Source organism: Mustelus asterias, chromosome 5 (genome assembly GCF_964213995.1).
Source record: "Mustelus asterias chromosome 5, sMusAst1.hap1.1, whole genome shotgun sequence".
NCBI lineage: Eukaryota > Metazoa > Chordata > Chondrichthyes > Carcharhiniformes > Triakidae > Mustelus > Mustelus asterias.
In genome coordinates, this window is record NC_135805.1 from 140,473,284 (window position 1) to 140,490,483 (window position 17,200).

Below are 17,200 nucleotides of genomic sequence, written 5' to 3' on the forward strand. Positions count from 1 at the left end.
TGTGGAGGCTTTGGAGAGGGTACAGAAAAGATTTCCCAGGATGTTGCCTGATATGTAGGGCATTGGCTATGAGGAAAGGTTGGAGAAACTTGGTTTGTTCTCACTGGAACAATGGAGGTTATGGGGCGACTTGACAGAAGTCTACAAGATTATGAGGGGCATGGACTGAGTGGATAGTCAGAAGCTTTTTTCCCAGGATTGAAGAGTCAATTACTAGGGGGCATAGGTTTAAGGTGCGAGAGGCAAGATTTAAAGGAGATGTACGAGGCAAGTTTTTTACCCAGATGGTGGTGGGTGCCTGGAACTAGCTACCGGGGGAGGTAGTGAAAGCAGATTTGATAGAGACTTTTAAGGGGCATCTTGACAAATACATAAATAGGATGGGAACGGAGGGATTACAGTCCCCGGAAGGGTAGGGGGTTTTAGTTCAGTCGGGGAGCATGGTCGGTGTGGGCTTGGAGGGCCGAAGGGCCTGTTCCTGTGCTGTAATTTTCTTTCTTCTTTGTTTCTAGAAATTTGCCCACCGCTGATTTTTTTAAAAAACTGACTTGTCTGTAATTGCTGGGATTATCCTTGCAACCTTTTTTAAACAATGGTGTAATGTTTGCAATACACCTGTCCTCTGGCACCTTCCCTGAGTCTAGGGAAGACTGAATTATTATGGCCAGTGCCCCCTGCAACTTCCACTCTTACTCCCTTCAATATCCTTGGATGCATCTCATCCGGTGCCTTGCCAACTTTGAAGTACTGAGTCTATGTAACATTGGCTCATCAATTTTGAATATTTATAGGGACAGAGTTTCCTTGTCTGTCACCATGACCTGGGCAGCATGTACCTCCTTGGTGAACATGAATGCACAGCATTCCTCAGCCATGCCCCCTGCCTCCTTGTTTAAATTCCCTTTAAGTTCTTAACTGGCCCTACTTTGGCCACCCTATTTATATGCCTATAGAAAACTTTGGGATTCCCATTTATGCTGGTTGTCAGTCATTTCTCATAATCCTCTTCGTGTTCTTATATCCTCCGTTCTGAAACTTCTGTATTCCTCTTGTTCTCAATTGTATTTTAGACCTGAAACCTGTCATAAGCACACTTTTTCCTCATCATATTAATTTTTTAATTCCTTTAACATCCTTTTTCATCTGATCTCCAGCTATGACTTGATAGATAAAATTGGAAATAGGCAAGGATACTTCTACCCTGAAGACAATAGCAGGTGGTCTTTGGAGGTTGATGATGTGGCCAACCCATGTCAAAGGCCAAGTTGATGGACTTATGTTGGTGGGGTCTGTGATTTGCAGGGATAGTTTACTAGTCACGTGCACATAAGCAGTCACTTATGACTTTGAGGGCTGTTTCAGCAGGATGATAAATCTAATTAGAGGGATTCAAACATGGAGTTCTATCTTTGTTCAGGCATGCATACCATTTAAGTAACAATAGTTTGTATTGACCTGCATTCAATATCTACCTGTTGTCACTATTCACACATCTAACAGTTGTAGGCAAGATGGGGACAGATTCAAGGACTTTGAAGAGGAAATGGAAGTTAAAGATTGGGTAGTAATTTATAATGAAAGAGGGGTTAAGGATAGGCTTTCTAAGATGATGATTGATGACAACAGATTTGAAGGTTTGCAGAAACAGCACACAAGGAAAGAAAACTGTTAACATCAGCTAACATCGGAGCCGGAAGGGAAGTTGGGTTTTCAGCAGTTTGGTTGAGTAGGCTTTAAGGAGCAAGAGGTAGATCTCATCAACAAGTAGGGTTCAGAGGGGGCATGGGGTGTAATAAAAGAGAAACTATAGGATGAGTTCAAGTTGAAGCAGGTCAGATCCTCTGGGAAAATTTGACTTGGTTGGATAGGGGGAAGGAAGAGAAGCAGTAAAGGCAGCTGAACAGGTACTTTCAACCTTTGTGACAGAGAAGTTCATTTGTCCCTTGCACTTGTTGGGCTCAGGGTGGAGTGGGGTTTAAGAAGTTGGTTTGTAATGGAGAAAAGAAGCTTTACTTCATGCAAGCAGTTTGATTTAGAATTTGTTACCCTTGGACATCCATGTTAAAGAGCAGTTACACTCGAGGATATGAATTGGAGATTCCATGAATTCATTAAATGTTCTAATTTTATTTTTAGTGATATGTTTCATTGAATGCCACCCCTGTGTGCCCCCTCCGCCACTTGCTATTTTAATGATTGATATTCTGTGATTGTTCTGCAGAATGCAGAGATTAAAGTAGTTTAATTTTCGAACAAATCCATTAATTCTTATTAGGGGCAATATTCAGATAATTTCCTTTCATCTCGAGCTCAACAATCCATATTGTTTAAAGTTTTTGTCTTCAGTTCTCTTCCTTCTCCTGCAAGATGTGGAGATACCGGCGTTGGACTTGGGTAGGCACAGCAAGAAGTTTCACAACACCAGGTTAAGGTCCAACAGGTTTATTTGGTAGCACAAGCTTTCAGAGCGCTGCTCCTTCATCAGGTGAATGAAGAATTGGGTTCACAAACAGGATATATATAGGCACAGATTCAATTTACAAGATAATGGTTGGAATGTGAGTCTTAACAGGTAATCAGGTCTTTACAGGTACAGACAATGCGAGTGGAGAGAGAGTTAAGCACAGGTTAAAGAGGTGTAAATTGTCTCAAGCCAAGACAGTTAGTGAAATTTTGCAAGTCCAGGCAAGTTGTGGAGGTTACAGACTCGCCATGGACTACTCTCCAGAATTTGTTGCATTCTTGGACACCCGCACCTCCATCAAGGACGGTCACCTCAGCACTTCACTGTACAACAAGCCCACGGATAACCTCACGATGCTCCACTTCTCCAGCTTCCACCCTAAACACGTTAAATAAGCCATCCCCTATGGACAAGCACTACGTATACAGGATCTGCTCAGATGAGGAGGATTGTAAGACACCTGAAAGATGCCCTCATAAGAACTGGATATGGCGCTCGACTCATCAATCGACAGTTCCGATGCGCCACAGCGAAAAACCGCACAGACCTCCTCAGAAGACAAACACAGGACAAGCGGACAGAGTACCCTTCGTCGTCCAGTATGTCCCTAGAGCGGAAAAGCTACGACATCGTCTCCAGAGCCTTCAACATGTCATCGATGAAGACAAACATCAAGGCCATCCCCACATTCCACTACTTGCCTTCAAACAACCGCGCAACCTCAAACAGACCATTGTCTGCAGCAAACTACCCAGCCTTCAGGAGAACAGTGACTACGACACCACACAACCCTGCCACAGTAATCTCTGCAAGATGTGCCGGATCCTCGACAGGAATGCCATCTTCTCATGTGAGAACTCCATCCACCAGGTACACCGTACACACTCTTGTGACTCGGCCAATATTGTCTACCTGATACGCTGCAGGAAAGGATGTCCCGAGGCATGGTACATTGGCGAGATCATGCAGATGCTACGACAACAGATGAATGGACACCACTCGACAATCACCAGGCAGGAGTGTTCCCTTCCTATCGAGGAGCACTTCAGCAGTCAAGGGCATTCAGCCTCTGATCTTCGTGTAAGCGTTCTCCAAGGCGGCCTTCACGACACATGACAACGCAGAATCGTCGAGCAAAACCTGATAGCCAAATTCCGCACACGAGGACGGCCTCAACCGGGATCTTGGGTTCATGTCACACTATCTGTAACTCCACAACTTGTCTGGGCTTGCAAAATCTCACTAACTGTCCTGGCTTGAGACAATTTACACCTCTTTAACCTGTGCTTAACCCTCTCTCCACTTGCATTGTCTGTACCTGTAAAGACCTGATTACTTGTTAAGACTCACATTCCAACCATTATCCTGTAAATTGAGTCTGTGCCTATATATGCCCTGTTTGTGAACCCAACTCTTCACTCACCTGACGAAGGAGCAGTGCTCCGAAAGCTTGTGCTACCAAATAAACCTGTTGGACTTTAACCTGGTGTTGTGAGACTCCTTACTTCGCCTGCAAGGAGCAAGAGTAACGTATTTTCTTTTAATCATTTTGATGCTAAGAGTTTGCTAGTCTTCTCACTATTGGTATTTCCCAATAATCAAATTATGCTTGTTATCAAAAAATTAAAATGAGATAGTAAAATCTAAATGTAAAATAACTAATGTCAGTGTTTTGTAGTGAATTTGGAAGTGTTAACGAGCACCTAAACAATATCCAGTTTTGGTGCTGATGTTTCAATTTCAAATCAAATCAATTTCGGATCAAAAGTAAGATGAAAATACCAAGAAATCTCAGACCCCACCAACATAAGATTGTTGTCCACATGATGGCCACTGGCCACATGTGGCTGATTGGGAATCTAGATATAGCTAATTGCATTTTTGAATTGTAAAAATAAATGAATGAGCACCATCATTGGGCATGTCACGTTAATATTCCTACTGAAATGTAGGATTACTTTTTCTTAAGTATCCTCAGAAAGTGTTACTTTATAATGACAATCCAATAACCAAAAGGAACACACACTGTCAAGATTTAAATGTCTGTTGTTAACTGCTTAAAATTCCTTTTTATGCAACAGGTAATATTTAATGTAATATGAATTTTTCCACTCTTATTGATGCTTTTTATCATGCAGGATGTGGCCTTATCTGATTCACAGGGTGAGAAACAAAAACAACTCTGTCTGCAGGTGACTCCCACAGACTACCTGTTGGGGATTGCAGATTTGACTGGTGAATTGATGCGCATGTGTATCACCAGTGTTGGTAATGGGGATATTGAAACGCCCTTTGAGGTGAGCCAGTTTCTACGTGCTATCTATGATGGGTTTACTTATATTGGTAACACTGGACCGTATGAAGTTTCCAAGAAGCTTTACACATTGAAACAAAGTCTAGGAAAGGTGGAAGATGCCTGCTATACACTGACTGTGAGAGGCTCTGAAATCCCAAAACACATGCTTGCCGATGTGCTTAGCTCAAAAACGTCCATGAGTGAACATGAGGAACGTATATGATTAATGAGACCACAAGGCAAAGGGTTTGGGATCTGTTCATGTATATGAGTTAGTTATTTGTTAGTTTAATTATGGGAGTACTGTAATTTACAGTTTATTGGGTTGCACATTACAAGCAACCAGGAGATCCAATATTAAATGCTTTTATATTTTCTCCAAATGTATTCTGCTTTATCCTATGCATTACTTACAAATAGAGTTGAATGTTGAACCATAATTTAAAACTGCTCTTCAAAATACTGCTCATGTTCAAAATAGGAATAAAAGTGTTTCAAAGAATCTGGCAGAACACTACTGCTGCTTCTTAAAAGGGAGAATTGAACCATGAGGTCTCATTTCTGGCCTGATTTATTTCACATTGGTGATGCCAATTGATGACTGGCTCTTTATATTTTCGGGAATTAGTTTCCACCTCCCCATGAAAGTTTTTTTTTATTGAAGGTAGTTCTATTTTTGGTGTATCAAAACGAATTGAATTGTGTCACAGTAGACAGAACAAATTTTTGCAATAGAATTCCTAATTTCAATGCTATCTGTGGTTGATATAGCTACATTCTTTAGACCAGTGTGCTGAATAAAGCAAATTTGGGAGGAAATTACACCTGTATAAAATTCAGAATGCTAGAAATACTCAGCAGGTGAGGCAGCACCTATGGAGAGAGTGAAGCAATGTTAATGTTGTAGTTAATGATTCATCTCTGATTGATAGGTCATCGACCTGAAATGTTTACTCTCCAGAGGTGCTGCCTGACCTGTGGATTTCCAGTATTTTTTGTTTTCATTTCAGATTGCCTATGTAATTGCCTATGTTGGTTTCATTCACACATTTTAATATGGAGACCGGATTGAACTTGTATTAACCTTTTAATGTAAATGCATAATGTATCAATTTAATTAACAACATTGTTGCAAAACTTGCATTTCCATTTTCTGTACTTCCTTAAGCAAAATAAAACTATTGAAATTCTGAAATAGCATAACTGCCTGAGTGATTTAATTGCCAAACTATTTAAATTAAAAGATCAGACCAAGTTAAATAATAATGCAAATCTATGACAAATTACAATTAGTGGTAAACAAACAACATTGGAAGTGAAGAATTTTGATCATTTTCAGCATTAATAGCGGTCAATGCAAATTGTTTCTCAATCTTTGAGACCATTATGTTGTTTTTAAACTGAACAGTTGCATCCAGGAGAAGAAAATAATACAGAATATACTTTGCCTCAACGGCTGCACAACCTCAGACGAAATGATTCCAGTTCTGGTCTCTTGCATGTCCCTTCAGTTGCCAAGCTCTTGATTTTTCTCTCTAAAAAATAAACCGAATAACTACAGGCCTTTCAGTTTAACCTTGGAGATGGGAAAACTTTTGGAAACAATAATCTGGGACAAAGTTCATAGTCACTTGGATGAGGATGGATTAATTAAGGAAAGTCAGCACAGGCTTATTAAACGTAAATTTGCTTAGCAAATTTGACTGAGTGTTTTGATGAAGTAAGCGTATTGAAGGTGTGGTTGATGTAATGTTTATGGGCTTCCAAAAGACATTTGATAAAGTGCCACTGTAATGATAGCATGCTGTTACTATTGATATATATTTATATATACATTTACATTTAAGGGGTCTGTTTACAGATTCACCTCTATCGTGCAGACAGTTGGTGTGTCTGGAAAACATTTTGCTCAGATACTGAGTGAGCAGAATAATGACTCATTTTAGCCTTATAGTAATTACTTAAGATAGAGCTAATATTTTTTTTCTTTATTAACGGACATTTCTTCTGGGGTTTTGATTAAAGGAATGGAATGTGGGTTTAGGTGTGAAGGATCATGTGTTGATGTGGTTAATGGGAGGAGCTTGGACTGCAGCAGAGAAACAGCTTTTCAGTCCTGGCTGGGAATTGCTTGAAGACAGAGGTGTTCTGCAAGCTGCTGAAACTCATTCTCTCTCTCTGAAAGCTTCAAGACTGTTTACACTTATAGCAAGTATTTTTATGGTAGCTAACTATATTTAAAGTGGATTTTGAGTCTCTAAGACGAATGTTGCTTATATCAAACTGACGGCAAAGTGCCCTGTTTGAGAGCAGATTTCCACTCCATCTGACGAAGGAGCAGCACTCCGAAAGCTAATGGTGTTTGCTACCAAATAAACCTGTTGGACTTTAACCTGGTGTTGTTAAAACTGTTACTGTATATCAAACTGAAACAGACGTAAGTTAGAAATTAAGGTTGTTTTCTTTCACTTTTAAATATTGTTCAACTGTTAGTAGTTAATCTGCTTCATTTGTTAGAGTTATATTTGAACTGTGTTATTCAATAAAGTTTGTGTTACTATAACGATCCCTAATTTGTCAGTGGAATTACTCCTGGAGCGAAGCATCATATCTTCCCATTTATGCCAAAATAGAAAAATTGTTGGGGTCTAGTCTGGCATCCTCATGTAATTTGGGATTCTGGTCCAGAACCCTAACACCACATAATAGGCTTGCCAGCAAAGGTGATGTTTGTGGAATAAAAGGGCCAATAATAACATGGATATGCACTTTCATCCATTTTCCCAAACTTGCGTGAGTTCTGTCTCTCCCAGACCTTTGCCCTTGCCAGCACTAATATCATGTCCCTTCCCCTGCAGGAAAATCACTTGAGCAGCCTGTCCCATCAACCAGCTGGGATCCTGTGCCAAGATATGTCGGCGAAGGACACTGAAGATGTGTCACAGCCGTGATCTGCACCCTCCACCAGCGTGGACACACACACATTGGTGAACGATTGCAGCAGGCAGGCTTCTGGGTTGCTATCTGGTGAGCACCTCACAGCATCAACTCCATATCAGTTGGAAGCAGGTTGTCCCAGGGTTTGGACAGTCTGAGATTTGCTGGATCCCAGGACTCAGCGGTGCCCCAGCCGGGTGTGATGCCTCTGGCATTGTCTGTCCTTCAGTTGCTGGAGATGCAAAGGCAGAGTCAGGAATACCAGGAACGGGTATTAGAGATTGCAAGGCTAACTGGAGGCGTCCCAAAGGCTTCTTTTGCAGGAACTAATGCTGGAAATGCGAGGCCCGCAGGCCAACACAGCAAGGGCATCCGCAGTGAAGAGCCTGAGGCTTGATGGCCAATCCCTGGAGGGAGGTGTCCAATGCATAGCTCAGGCCATGAGCTTGATGGTTGAGGGCATCTACTGGATGATGCAGCCACCAGTGGGCACTCTTGAGTGTCTGCATGGCCTTCAAGCACCTGACCGGCTGGTGCAGCCTTCTGCTGCTGCTTTCTGCTGCTGATCATGGCCTGGTCCTGAGGGTGATGCTCCAGCATCAGTGCAACTGCACATTTATACTTGAGTCTTTCCTCCGCCATTGCTGTAATGAGAATAACAGCAAGCTCCATTGGCTCCATCGCAATACCTGAAATAAACCTGCAAGGGAATAAAGAGAGATTTAGTTATTGCTCATTATCATACCCTGACCCATTGGCCATCTTTACCTGGGAGCAGCCAGCCAAAGAACATCGCCTGCAACTCTCACACACACACTGGTAACTCATCCAAATCATTGATGTATATTGTGAATAGCTGAGGCTGAAGCACTAATTCCTCCAGCACCCCACGAGTCACCGCCTGCCACTTTGAAAAAGGAGTCATTTATTCCTATTTTCTGATTCCAGTCTGCTCACCAATTCTGAAGCCATGCAAATATATTACACCCTTGTGCTTTAATTTTGCATATTAACCTCTTACGTGGGATTTCTGAAAATCCAAATACACCACAGCCTTATCCATTCTGTTACGTCCTCAAAAAACTCCAATAGGTTTGTCAAACATGATTTGCCTTTCATAAATCCATGTCGACTTTGTCAAATCCTGTTGATAATTTAAGTGTCTTGTTTATAATAGATTCGAGCATTTTCCCTATTACTGATGTTAGGCTAACTGGTCTGTAGTTCTGTTTTCTCCCTCCCTCCCTTTTTTAAATAGCAGGGTTACATTTGTCACCCTCCAATCTGTCAGGACTGTTCCAAAACTTACAGAATCTTTGAAGATGACAAACACCTCATTCACTATTTCCATGACCACCTCCTTTAATACCTTGGGATGGAGATTATCAGGCCCTGGGGATTAATTGGCTTTCAGTCCCATTAATTTCTCTAGCACTATTTTTAAGTAATACTAATTTCCTTCAATTCTTCCTTCTCACTCGATCCTTGGTTCCCTAGGATTTCTGAACTGTTATGTCGTCCTTCGTGAAGGCAGAACTAAAGTCATTTTTTAATTGTTCTGCCATTTTCTTGTTCTCTATTATAAATCCAACTTGGACTGTAAAGGACCTACATTTGTCTTCAGTAATCTTTTTCTTATATACTTATAGAAGTTTTTACAGTGCACTTTTATGTTGCTTGCAAGTTTACTCGTACTCTATTTTCTCTTTTTGATCAATTGCTTGACCTCCTTTGCTGAATTCTTAACTGTTCCCAATCCTCATGTTTATTACTTTTTCAGTCAACTTTATATAGCTCCACTTTGGATCTAAAATATCCTTAGCCAGTTAGCCAATTTGTTGCTGCTTTTCTTGTTGTGTATTTGCACCAGAAAGGAATGTACAACTGTCACAATATTTCTTAAATATTAGCCATTGCCTATCCACTGTCATTCCTTTTCATGAAACTCTCCAATCTATCTTAACCAACTCAAGTCTCATACCTTCATAGTTTCCTTTGTTCAGTTTTAAGACCCTAGTTTCAGATCCGTCTTCCTCACTTCCCATCATAATGAAGAATTCTATCATGTTCGTGTCACTGTTCCTGAAAGGAACTGCACAAGATTATTCATTAACTCCTCCTCATTACAAAGTACCAAATTAGGGATTGAATGTTCCCCATTGGTTCCTTGACATACTGGTCCAAAAAAAAAGTTCGTACACACTCCAGGAATTCATCCACCACAGTATTTTTGCTAATTTGTTTTGACCAATCTATATGTAAATTGAAGTCATCCATGATTATTTTAGCACCCTTATTACATTCATCCCTAATTTCCTGTTTAATGCCTTACCAATACTGTTTGGAGGCATATAGTTAACTCCCACTTACATTTTCACCACCCCTTGTTACTCTTTAGTTTCATCCAGACTGATTCTACATCTAGATTTTCTGAGCCAATATCCTCTTTCACCATTGCACTGATTTTATCCTTAATACACAACGCCATTCCAACACATTTTCCTTTTTGCTTGTCCTTCCTAAATATCCTTCCTTGGATATTTAGTTCCCAGTCTTGGTCACCCTATAGCCATATCTTCATAATCGCAATTATATCATATCCATTTAAATCAATTTGCACTTTTAATTTGTCTACCTTATTGTGAATGCTCCGATACAGTACCCTTAGACTTGTCTTATTAACATTTTGGAGATAAGGGGAGATAATGTCACTGAACTAAGAATTTAGCAGCCCAGGCTAATGCTCTGGGGACAAGAGTTCAAATCCCACCATGGTAGCTGGTAGAGTTTAAATTTAATGAATAAAATCTGGAATTGAGAGATAGTCACAGTAACCATGAACTCATCATTGACTGTCAAAGACTAATCTAGTTGATTCATGCCATTAAGTCTGCCATCCTTCTGTGGTCTGGCTTACATGTGACTTCAGACAGATAGAAAATTTATCAAGTCATGATGCTCGTTTGGAGAGCCGGTGCAGACATTGTGGATAAAATCGTCTCCTCCTAAGCCATAATGATTCTGTGATTTTTACAGTTTTTGTAGTATGGCCCTATTTGTTGCCAGCCCTTGTTTCCTCTGCCTTCCACTTTTGCTTTCTATTTTTCTGTCTTTCATTTCTATCTTTGTTTCCTTCTCCTGTGTCTCCCCACTCAGGTTTTTATCCCCCTGCCATTCTAGTTTAAACCTACCCCAACAGCATTAGCACATATCTCTGCATGGATATTGGTCCTAGTCCTGCTGGGATGCAACCTGGCTTGTACATGTCTCACCTTCCCAGAATTGGTCCCAATGCCTTAGGAATCTGAATCCCTCTCACCTACACCATTCCTCCAGCCATGCATTCATCTGGTCTATTCTTCTATTATCACTAGCATGTGGCCCCGGGAGTAATCCTGAGATTACTGTCTTTACATTCCTGCTTTTTATGTTTTTCCTATGGGCATGAAAGCTGAGCTAGCTGAAGTGAATTAAAATGCCAGGGGATAGATCAATAGAGAATCAGTGGAAGACTTTTAGGGGGATATTTTGGAATATTCAGAGTAAATACATTCCTACTTTATTGAAAATTCTAAAAGGAGGACCCACCATCCGTGATTAACTAAAGAAGTTAGGGAACGCGTCAAACAAGGAAAAAGCATATAACCATGCAAAGGTGAATGGCAGGTCAGATGATTAGTTGGAATATAAAGAACAACAGAGAATGGCTAAAAGATTAATCAGGAGCTGGAAATTAGAGTATGAGAGGAAGCTAACTAGAAATGTAGAAACTCTTGCTATGTTTTTACAAGTATTTAAAAATGAAAAAAGTGAGTGTTGGTCATCTAGAAATGAGAATGGGGAGTTAATAGTAGATAATAATGGAATGACAAATGAAAAGAACAAATATTTTGCTCCTATCTTCACTACAGAAGATACAAAACCATTCCAGTAATAGCTATAAATCAGGAGATGGGAGAGAGGAACTTGGTGAAATTACAATCGCTAGGGCAGCGATACTGAGCAAACTGGTGGAGCTGTGGACTGACAAGTCTCTGGGTCAGATAGACTTCACCTTTGGGACTTAAAAGAGCTGGCTAATGAGAAACCCTTTTGACCTCCCAAGGAACCCCTCAAAACTTTTTTTTATTGGAGAATTAAACCACAAAAAACTATTACTGCACAATAGGTACAAACATACAAAAACAAATTTAAACATGTTTTTATGTCATTATATATATATGTACATTTATTATCAAGTTCTGTTATTCAATAAATACTTCCCAATCTTAACATTTTTAAAATTTTAATGGGAACACCCACTCATACACTCCCTCAATCTCACCCACTCTCACCTTCATGTAACGTCATCTTTATCCAATATCCCCAACCCTCACTTTCACCCAGCCTCACCCCCACCCACTTCTCATGGTTCCCCAGCTCTTCTTGGGCTCCCAAGGCATTGCCTCCTCTCAAGGCCCCTCCCCCAGTGTTGGCTCATCTCAGGCTTCCCATGACTCTTCTCTGGTCCCCAACAGCCTTGGTTCATCTCTCCCGTGCTGGCCTTGTCTTCTCAGCATCCCCCCCCCCCCCCCTCCCCCCCCCATCCCTCTCCCCCAACCTTAGCTCCAATCAGCGCTGCAACAGGTCCACAGCAGATGCCATCTCCTTGGCCCTGCATTCAACCCTGGAACACCTAGATAACAAAGACACCTATGTCAGACTCCTATTTATCGACTATAGCTCAGTCTTCAACACCATTATTCCTACAACACTCATCTCCAAACTCCGTGGCCTGGAACTCAGCTCCTCCCTCTGTGTGATTGAATCCTGAACTTCCTAACCCACAGACTGCAATCAGTAAGGATAGGTAACAACACCTCCTCCACGATCATCCTCAACACCGGTGCCCAAAAGGCTGTGTCCTCAGCCCCTTACTATACTCCTTATACACCTTATAACTGTGGCCAAATTCCCCTTCAACTCGATCTTCATGTTTGCTGATAACACCACCGTAGTGGGTCGGATCTCAAACAATGACGAGACAAAGTGCAGGAAAGAAATAGAGGAACTGGTGTGATGACAATCTCTCCCTCAATGAAAGAGATAGTCATCAACTTCAGGAAGCGTAGTGGAGGATATGCCCCTAGTCTAAATCAATGGGGACAAAGTAGAAATGGTCGAGAATTTCTAGTTTTTAGATGTCCAGATCACCAACAACCTGTCCTGATCCCTCCATGCCGACGCTATAGTTAAGAAAGCCTGCCAATGCCTGTACTTTCTCAGAAGACTAAGGAAATTTGGCATGTCTGCTACGACTCTCACTAACCTTTACAGATGCACCATTGAAAGCATTCTTTCTGGTTGTATAACAGCTTGGTATGGCTCCTGCTCTGTGCAAGACCACAAAAAATTACTAATGGGTCGTGAACTAAGCCCAAGCCATCGCTCAAACCAGCCTCCCGCCCATTGACACAGTCTACACTTCCTGCTGCCTTGGAAAAGCAGCCAACATAGTGAAGTTGATGACTATCTCTTTCCCCAGACATACTTTCTTCCACCTTTTTCAGTCGGGAAAGAGATACAAACGTCTGAGGACACGTACCAACCGACTCAATAACAGCTTCTTCCCTGCTGCCCTCAGACTTTTGAATGGACCTACCTCGCATTAAGTTAATCGTTCTCTACACCCTAGCAATGACTGTAACACTACATTCTGCACTCTCTTTTTCTTCTCTATGTACGGTATGCTTTGTCTGTATAGCACACATGAAACATTACTTTTCACTGTATACTCATACATGTGACAATAATAAATCAAATCAAAATTCCCCTCCCCAACCTTGGCTCTTCTCGGGCCCTTGTGGCCCCCTTCCATGGAACCCAGCTTGTGAACCCCTGAGGTATATGCATACAGTGCAGAGGGAGGCTATTCGGCCCATCAAACCTGCACAGAGAACAATCCCACCCAAGCCTTATCTCCATAACCCCAGTAGTCTTCCTGCCACTAAGGCATAGCCAATCAACCTAACCCACACATCTTTGAAGTGTGGGAGGAAACTGGAGCATCCAAGGAAACCCACGCAGACATGGGGAGAACGTGCAAACTCCAAACAGACAGTCACCCAAGGCCAGAATCGAACTGGGGTCCCTGGCACTGTGAGACAGTAGTGCAAACCATTGTGCCACCGTATTGCCCACAAAGTAGTAGATGCATTTGTGTTAATTTTCCAACAGATGGATCCTGAATTTTGAAAAGATTCCACCAGACTGGAAAGTAGGAAATATAACCCCTCTTTTCATGGAGGGAAAGAGGCAGAAAACAGTTTATTTGATTTCTGTCATGGGGAAGCTATTAGAAAGACTCATTGAGTAAGTTAGAACTGGGCACTTGGCAAAATTTAGGAATACTCAGCATGCTTTTGTGGAAAATTAAAGCTCATGGTTAAGGGGGTAACATATTAGCTTGGATAGAAGATTGGCTGGCTGGTAGAAAACAGAGAATATGCAAAACAGGATCTTTATCTGATTGGTAAGATGTGATGAGTAGAGTCCCGCAGAGGTCTTGCTTGGGCCTCCAATTTTTACAATTTACATCAATGGCCCAGATAAGGCATGGTAGCTAAATTTGTGGACTAAGGATATGTAGGAAAATATTTTGCGAAGAAGATGTAGGGTTGGAATTTTCAGGCTGTTCATGCTGGTGGAATTCTCTGGTCCCGTTGCAGTGAATGAAGATTTGACTGAGCACCAAATTCTCCATCCTCACTCATAGTGGCGATGGGGTGTGAACGACCAGAAAATTCTGGCCAAAGAGTTTGCAGATGAATATCAAGAGGTTGAGCGAAAGGGCAAAAATCTGGCAGATTTGAGTGTAATGTGGAAAAATGGGTAGTTGTTCATTTTGGCAGGAAGAATAGAAAGCAGAGTATTACTTAAACAGAGAACGACTGCAGAATTCCGGATGCAGGAGGGTCTAGGTGTTCTAGTGAATGATTCACTACGTGCCGTACCGACATGCAGGTACAGCATATAGTCAAGAAGGTTATTGGAATGCTATTCTTTATTACAAGAGGAATTGAACATAAAATTATGGATAACATGCTTCAGTTATACAGGGCATTGCTGAGACCATATCTCAAATATAATGTACAGTTTTGGTCTCCTTATTTAAGGACAGATGTAAATGCTTTGGAGGTGGTTCAGAGGATGTTTACTAGATTGATACCTGCTCTTATGAGAAAAGGTTGGACAGGTTGGGCTTGCTTCTACTGGAGTTTAAAAGAGTGAGGAGTGAATTGATTGAAGTATATAAGATCCTGAATGGTATTGACAAGTGGACGTGGAAAGGATGTTTCTTCTTGTGAGCGATTCCAGAACTACGGGGCACTGTTTTAAAATTAGGGTTCACCCTTGTAGGACAGAGATGAGGAGAATTTTTTTCTCAGAGTTGTGCGACTTTGGAACTCTGCGTCAGAAGGCGGGGGGAGTGGGGTCATTGAATATTTTTTAAAGCAGAAATAGATAGATTCTTGTTAGGCAAGGGAATCAAAGATTATTGGGTAGATGGGAATGTGGAACTTAAAAAACAAAAAGGTCAGCCATGATATTTTTGAATGGTGGAGCAGGCTTGACGGGCTGAATGGCTTACTTCTGCTCCTATGTTGTACGTTGGTATGAGTAGGCTCCATGAATACACCTGTCCTCAATGATGAGGGAGCCCAGCAAATCAGTGCAAAAGACAAAGCTGAAGTATTTGCAACCAGCTTCAGCTAGAAGTGCCGAGTGCATGATTTATCGCAGCATCTTCTTGGGGTCCTCACCATCACAGGTTACAATGACCGTCCCTCCATCAGCATCACAGGTGCCAGTCTTGGTCCAATTTGATTCACTCCATGTCATATTGGGACACGGCTGAGGGCACTATCTAAAGGCCATGGGCCATTACAACATCCTGGCAGGAGAACTGTATTCTTGTGTTCCATATATAGCCATATCACCAACCATAACCAGCCAAGATGTTCCAGTACTGCTACAACACTGACATATACCTGAAAATGTGGAAAATTGTCCAGATATGACCTGTCTACAAATGATGTGGAGATGCCGGCGTTGGACTGGGGTAAACACAGTAAGAAGTTTAACAACACCAGGTTAAAGTCCAACAGGTTTATTTGGTAGAAAAAGTCACACAAGCTTTCGGAGCTCTAAGCCCCTTCTTCAGGTGAGTGGGAATTCTGTTCACAAACAGAGCATATAAAGACACAGACTCAATTTACATGAATAATGGTTGGAATGCGAATACTTACAACTAATCAAGTCTTTAAGAAACAAAACAATGTGAGTGGAGAGAGCATCAAGACAGGCTAAAAAAGATGTGTATTGTCTCCAGACAAGACAGCCAGTGAAACTCTGCAGGTCCAGGCAACTGTGGGGGTTACAAATAGTGTGACATGAACCCAATATCCCGGTTGAGGCCGTCCTCGTGTGTGCGGAACTTGGCTATCAGTTCAGATAGCCAAGTTCCACACACACGAGGATGGCCTCAACCGGGATATTGGGTTCATGTCACACTATTTGTAACCCCAACAGTTGCCTGGACCTGCAGAGTTTCACTGGCTGTCTTGTCTGGAGACAATACACATCTTTTTTAGCCTGTCTTGATGCTCTCTTCACTCACATTGTTTTGTTTCTTAAAGACTTGATTAGTTGTAAGTATTCGCATTCCAACCATTATTCATGTAAATTGAGTCTGTGTCTTTATATGCTCTGTTTGTGAACAGAATTCCCACTCACCTGAAGAAGGGGCTTAGAGCTCCAAAAGCTTGTGTGGCTTTTGCTACCAAATAAACCTGTTGGACTTTAACCTGGTGTTGTTAAACTTCTTACTCTGTCTACAAATAGCAGGACAAATCCAATCTGACCAATTATCAACACATCAGTATACTTTCAATCAGTAGCAAAGTGACGGAAGGTGTTGTTGGTAGTGCTATAAGGCAGCACTTACTCAGCAATAACTTGCTCATTAAGCAATTACCTGCTCACTGACGCTCAGCTCCTGGCTTCATTACCATCTTAACCAAACATGGGACAAAAAAGCCAAACTCAAGGGGTGAGATGAATGATTATCAAGGCAGCATTTGACTGTGTGGCATTAAGGATCCCTAACAAAAGTGAAAGCAATGGGAATCCAAGGGAAACCTCTTCAGTGGTTGGAGTCATTCCGGTACAAAGGAAGATGGTTGTTGGAAGTTAATCATCTTGGCATAGTGTCCTACGCCCAACCATATTCAACTGTTTTACAATGACCGTCCCTCCATCATAAGTCCAGAAGTGGGGATGTTCTCTCATGATTGCACCATGCACCATTTGTGACACCTCAGATACTGAAGTAGACTATCCATGTGCAGCAAGACCTTGACAACATCCATGCTTGGGCTAATAAGGGGCAAGTAACATTCATGCCACACAAGTGTCAGGCAATGACCATATCCAACAAAAGAATTTAACCATCTCCCCATGAC

The 17,200-nt window shown here is 41.6% G+C and overlaps 1 protein-coding gene across 2 annotated transcripts in view; it reads left to right on the forward strand.

Moving 5' to 3' along the window:
• The window catches only part of tsnax (translin-associated factor X), an 80,669-nt gene extending 73,342 nt beyond the window's left edge, over positions 1 to 7,327 (forward strand). Inside the window, exons 6-7 of one of the 2 annotated variants that reach the window (XM_078213408.1) lie at positions 4,603 to 4,761; positions 6,786 to 7,327. In XM_078213408.1, the coding sequence (XP_078069534.1) occupies positions 4,603 to 4,761; positions 6,786 to 7,001 (375 nt within the window). In that variant the 3' untranslated portion in view covers positions 7,002 to 7,327. Of the gene's footprint in view, positions 1 to 4,602; positions 5,127 to 6,785 lie in introns of those variants that run through there. The other variant, XM_078213407.1, reaches the window with a different exon arrangement.
• Positions 7,328 to 17,200: the final 9,873 nt, after the last annotated feature.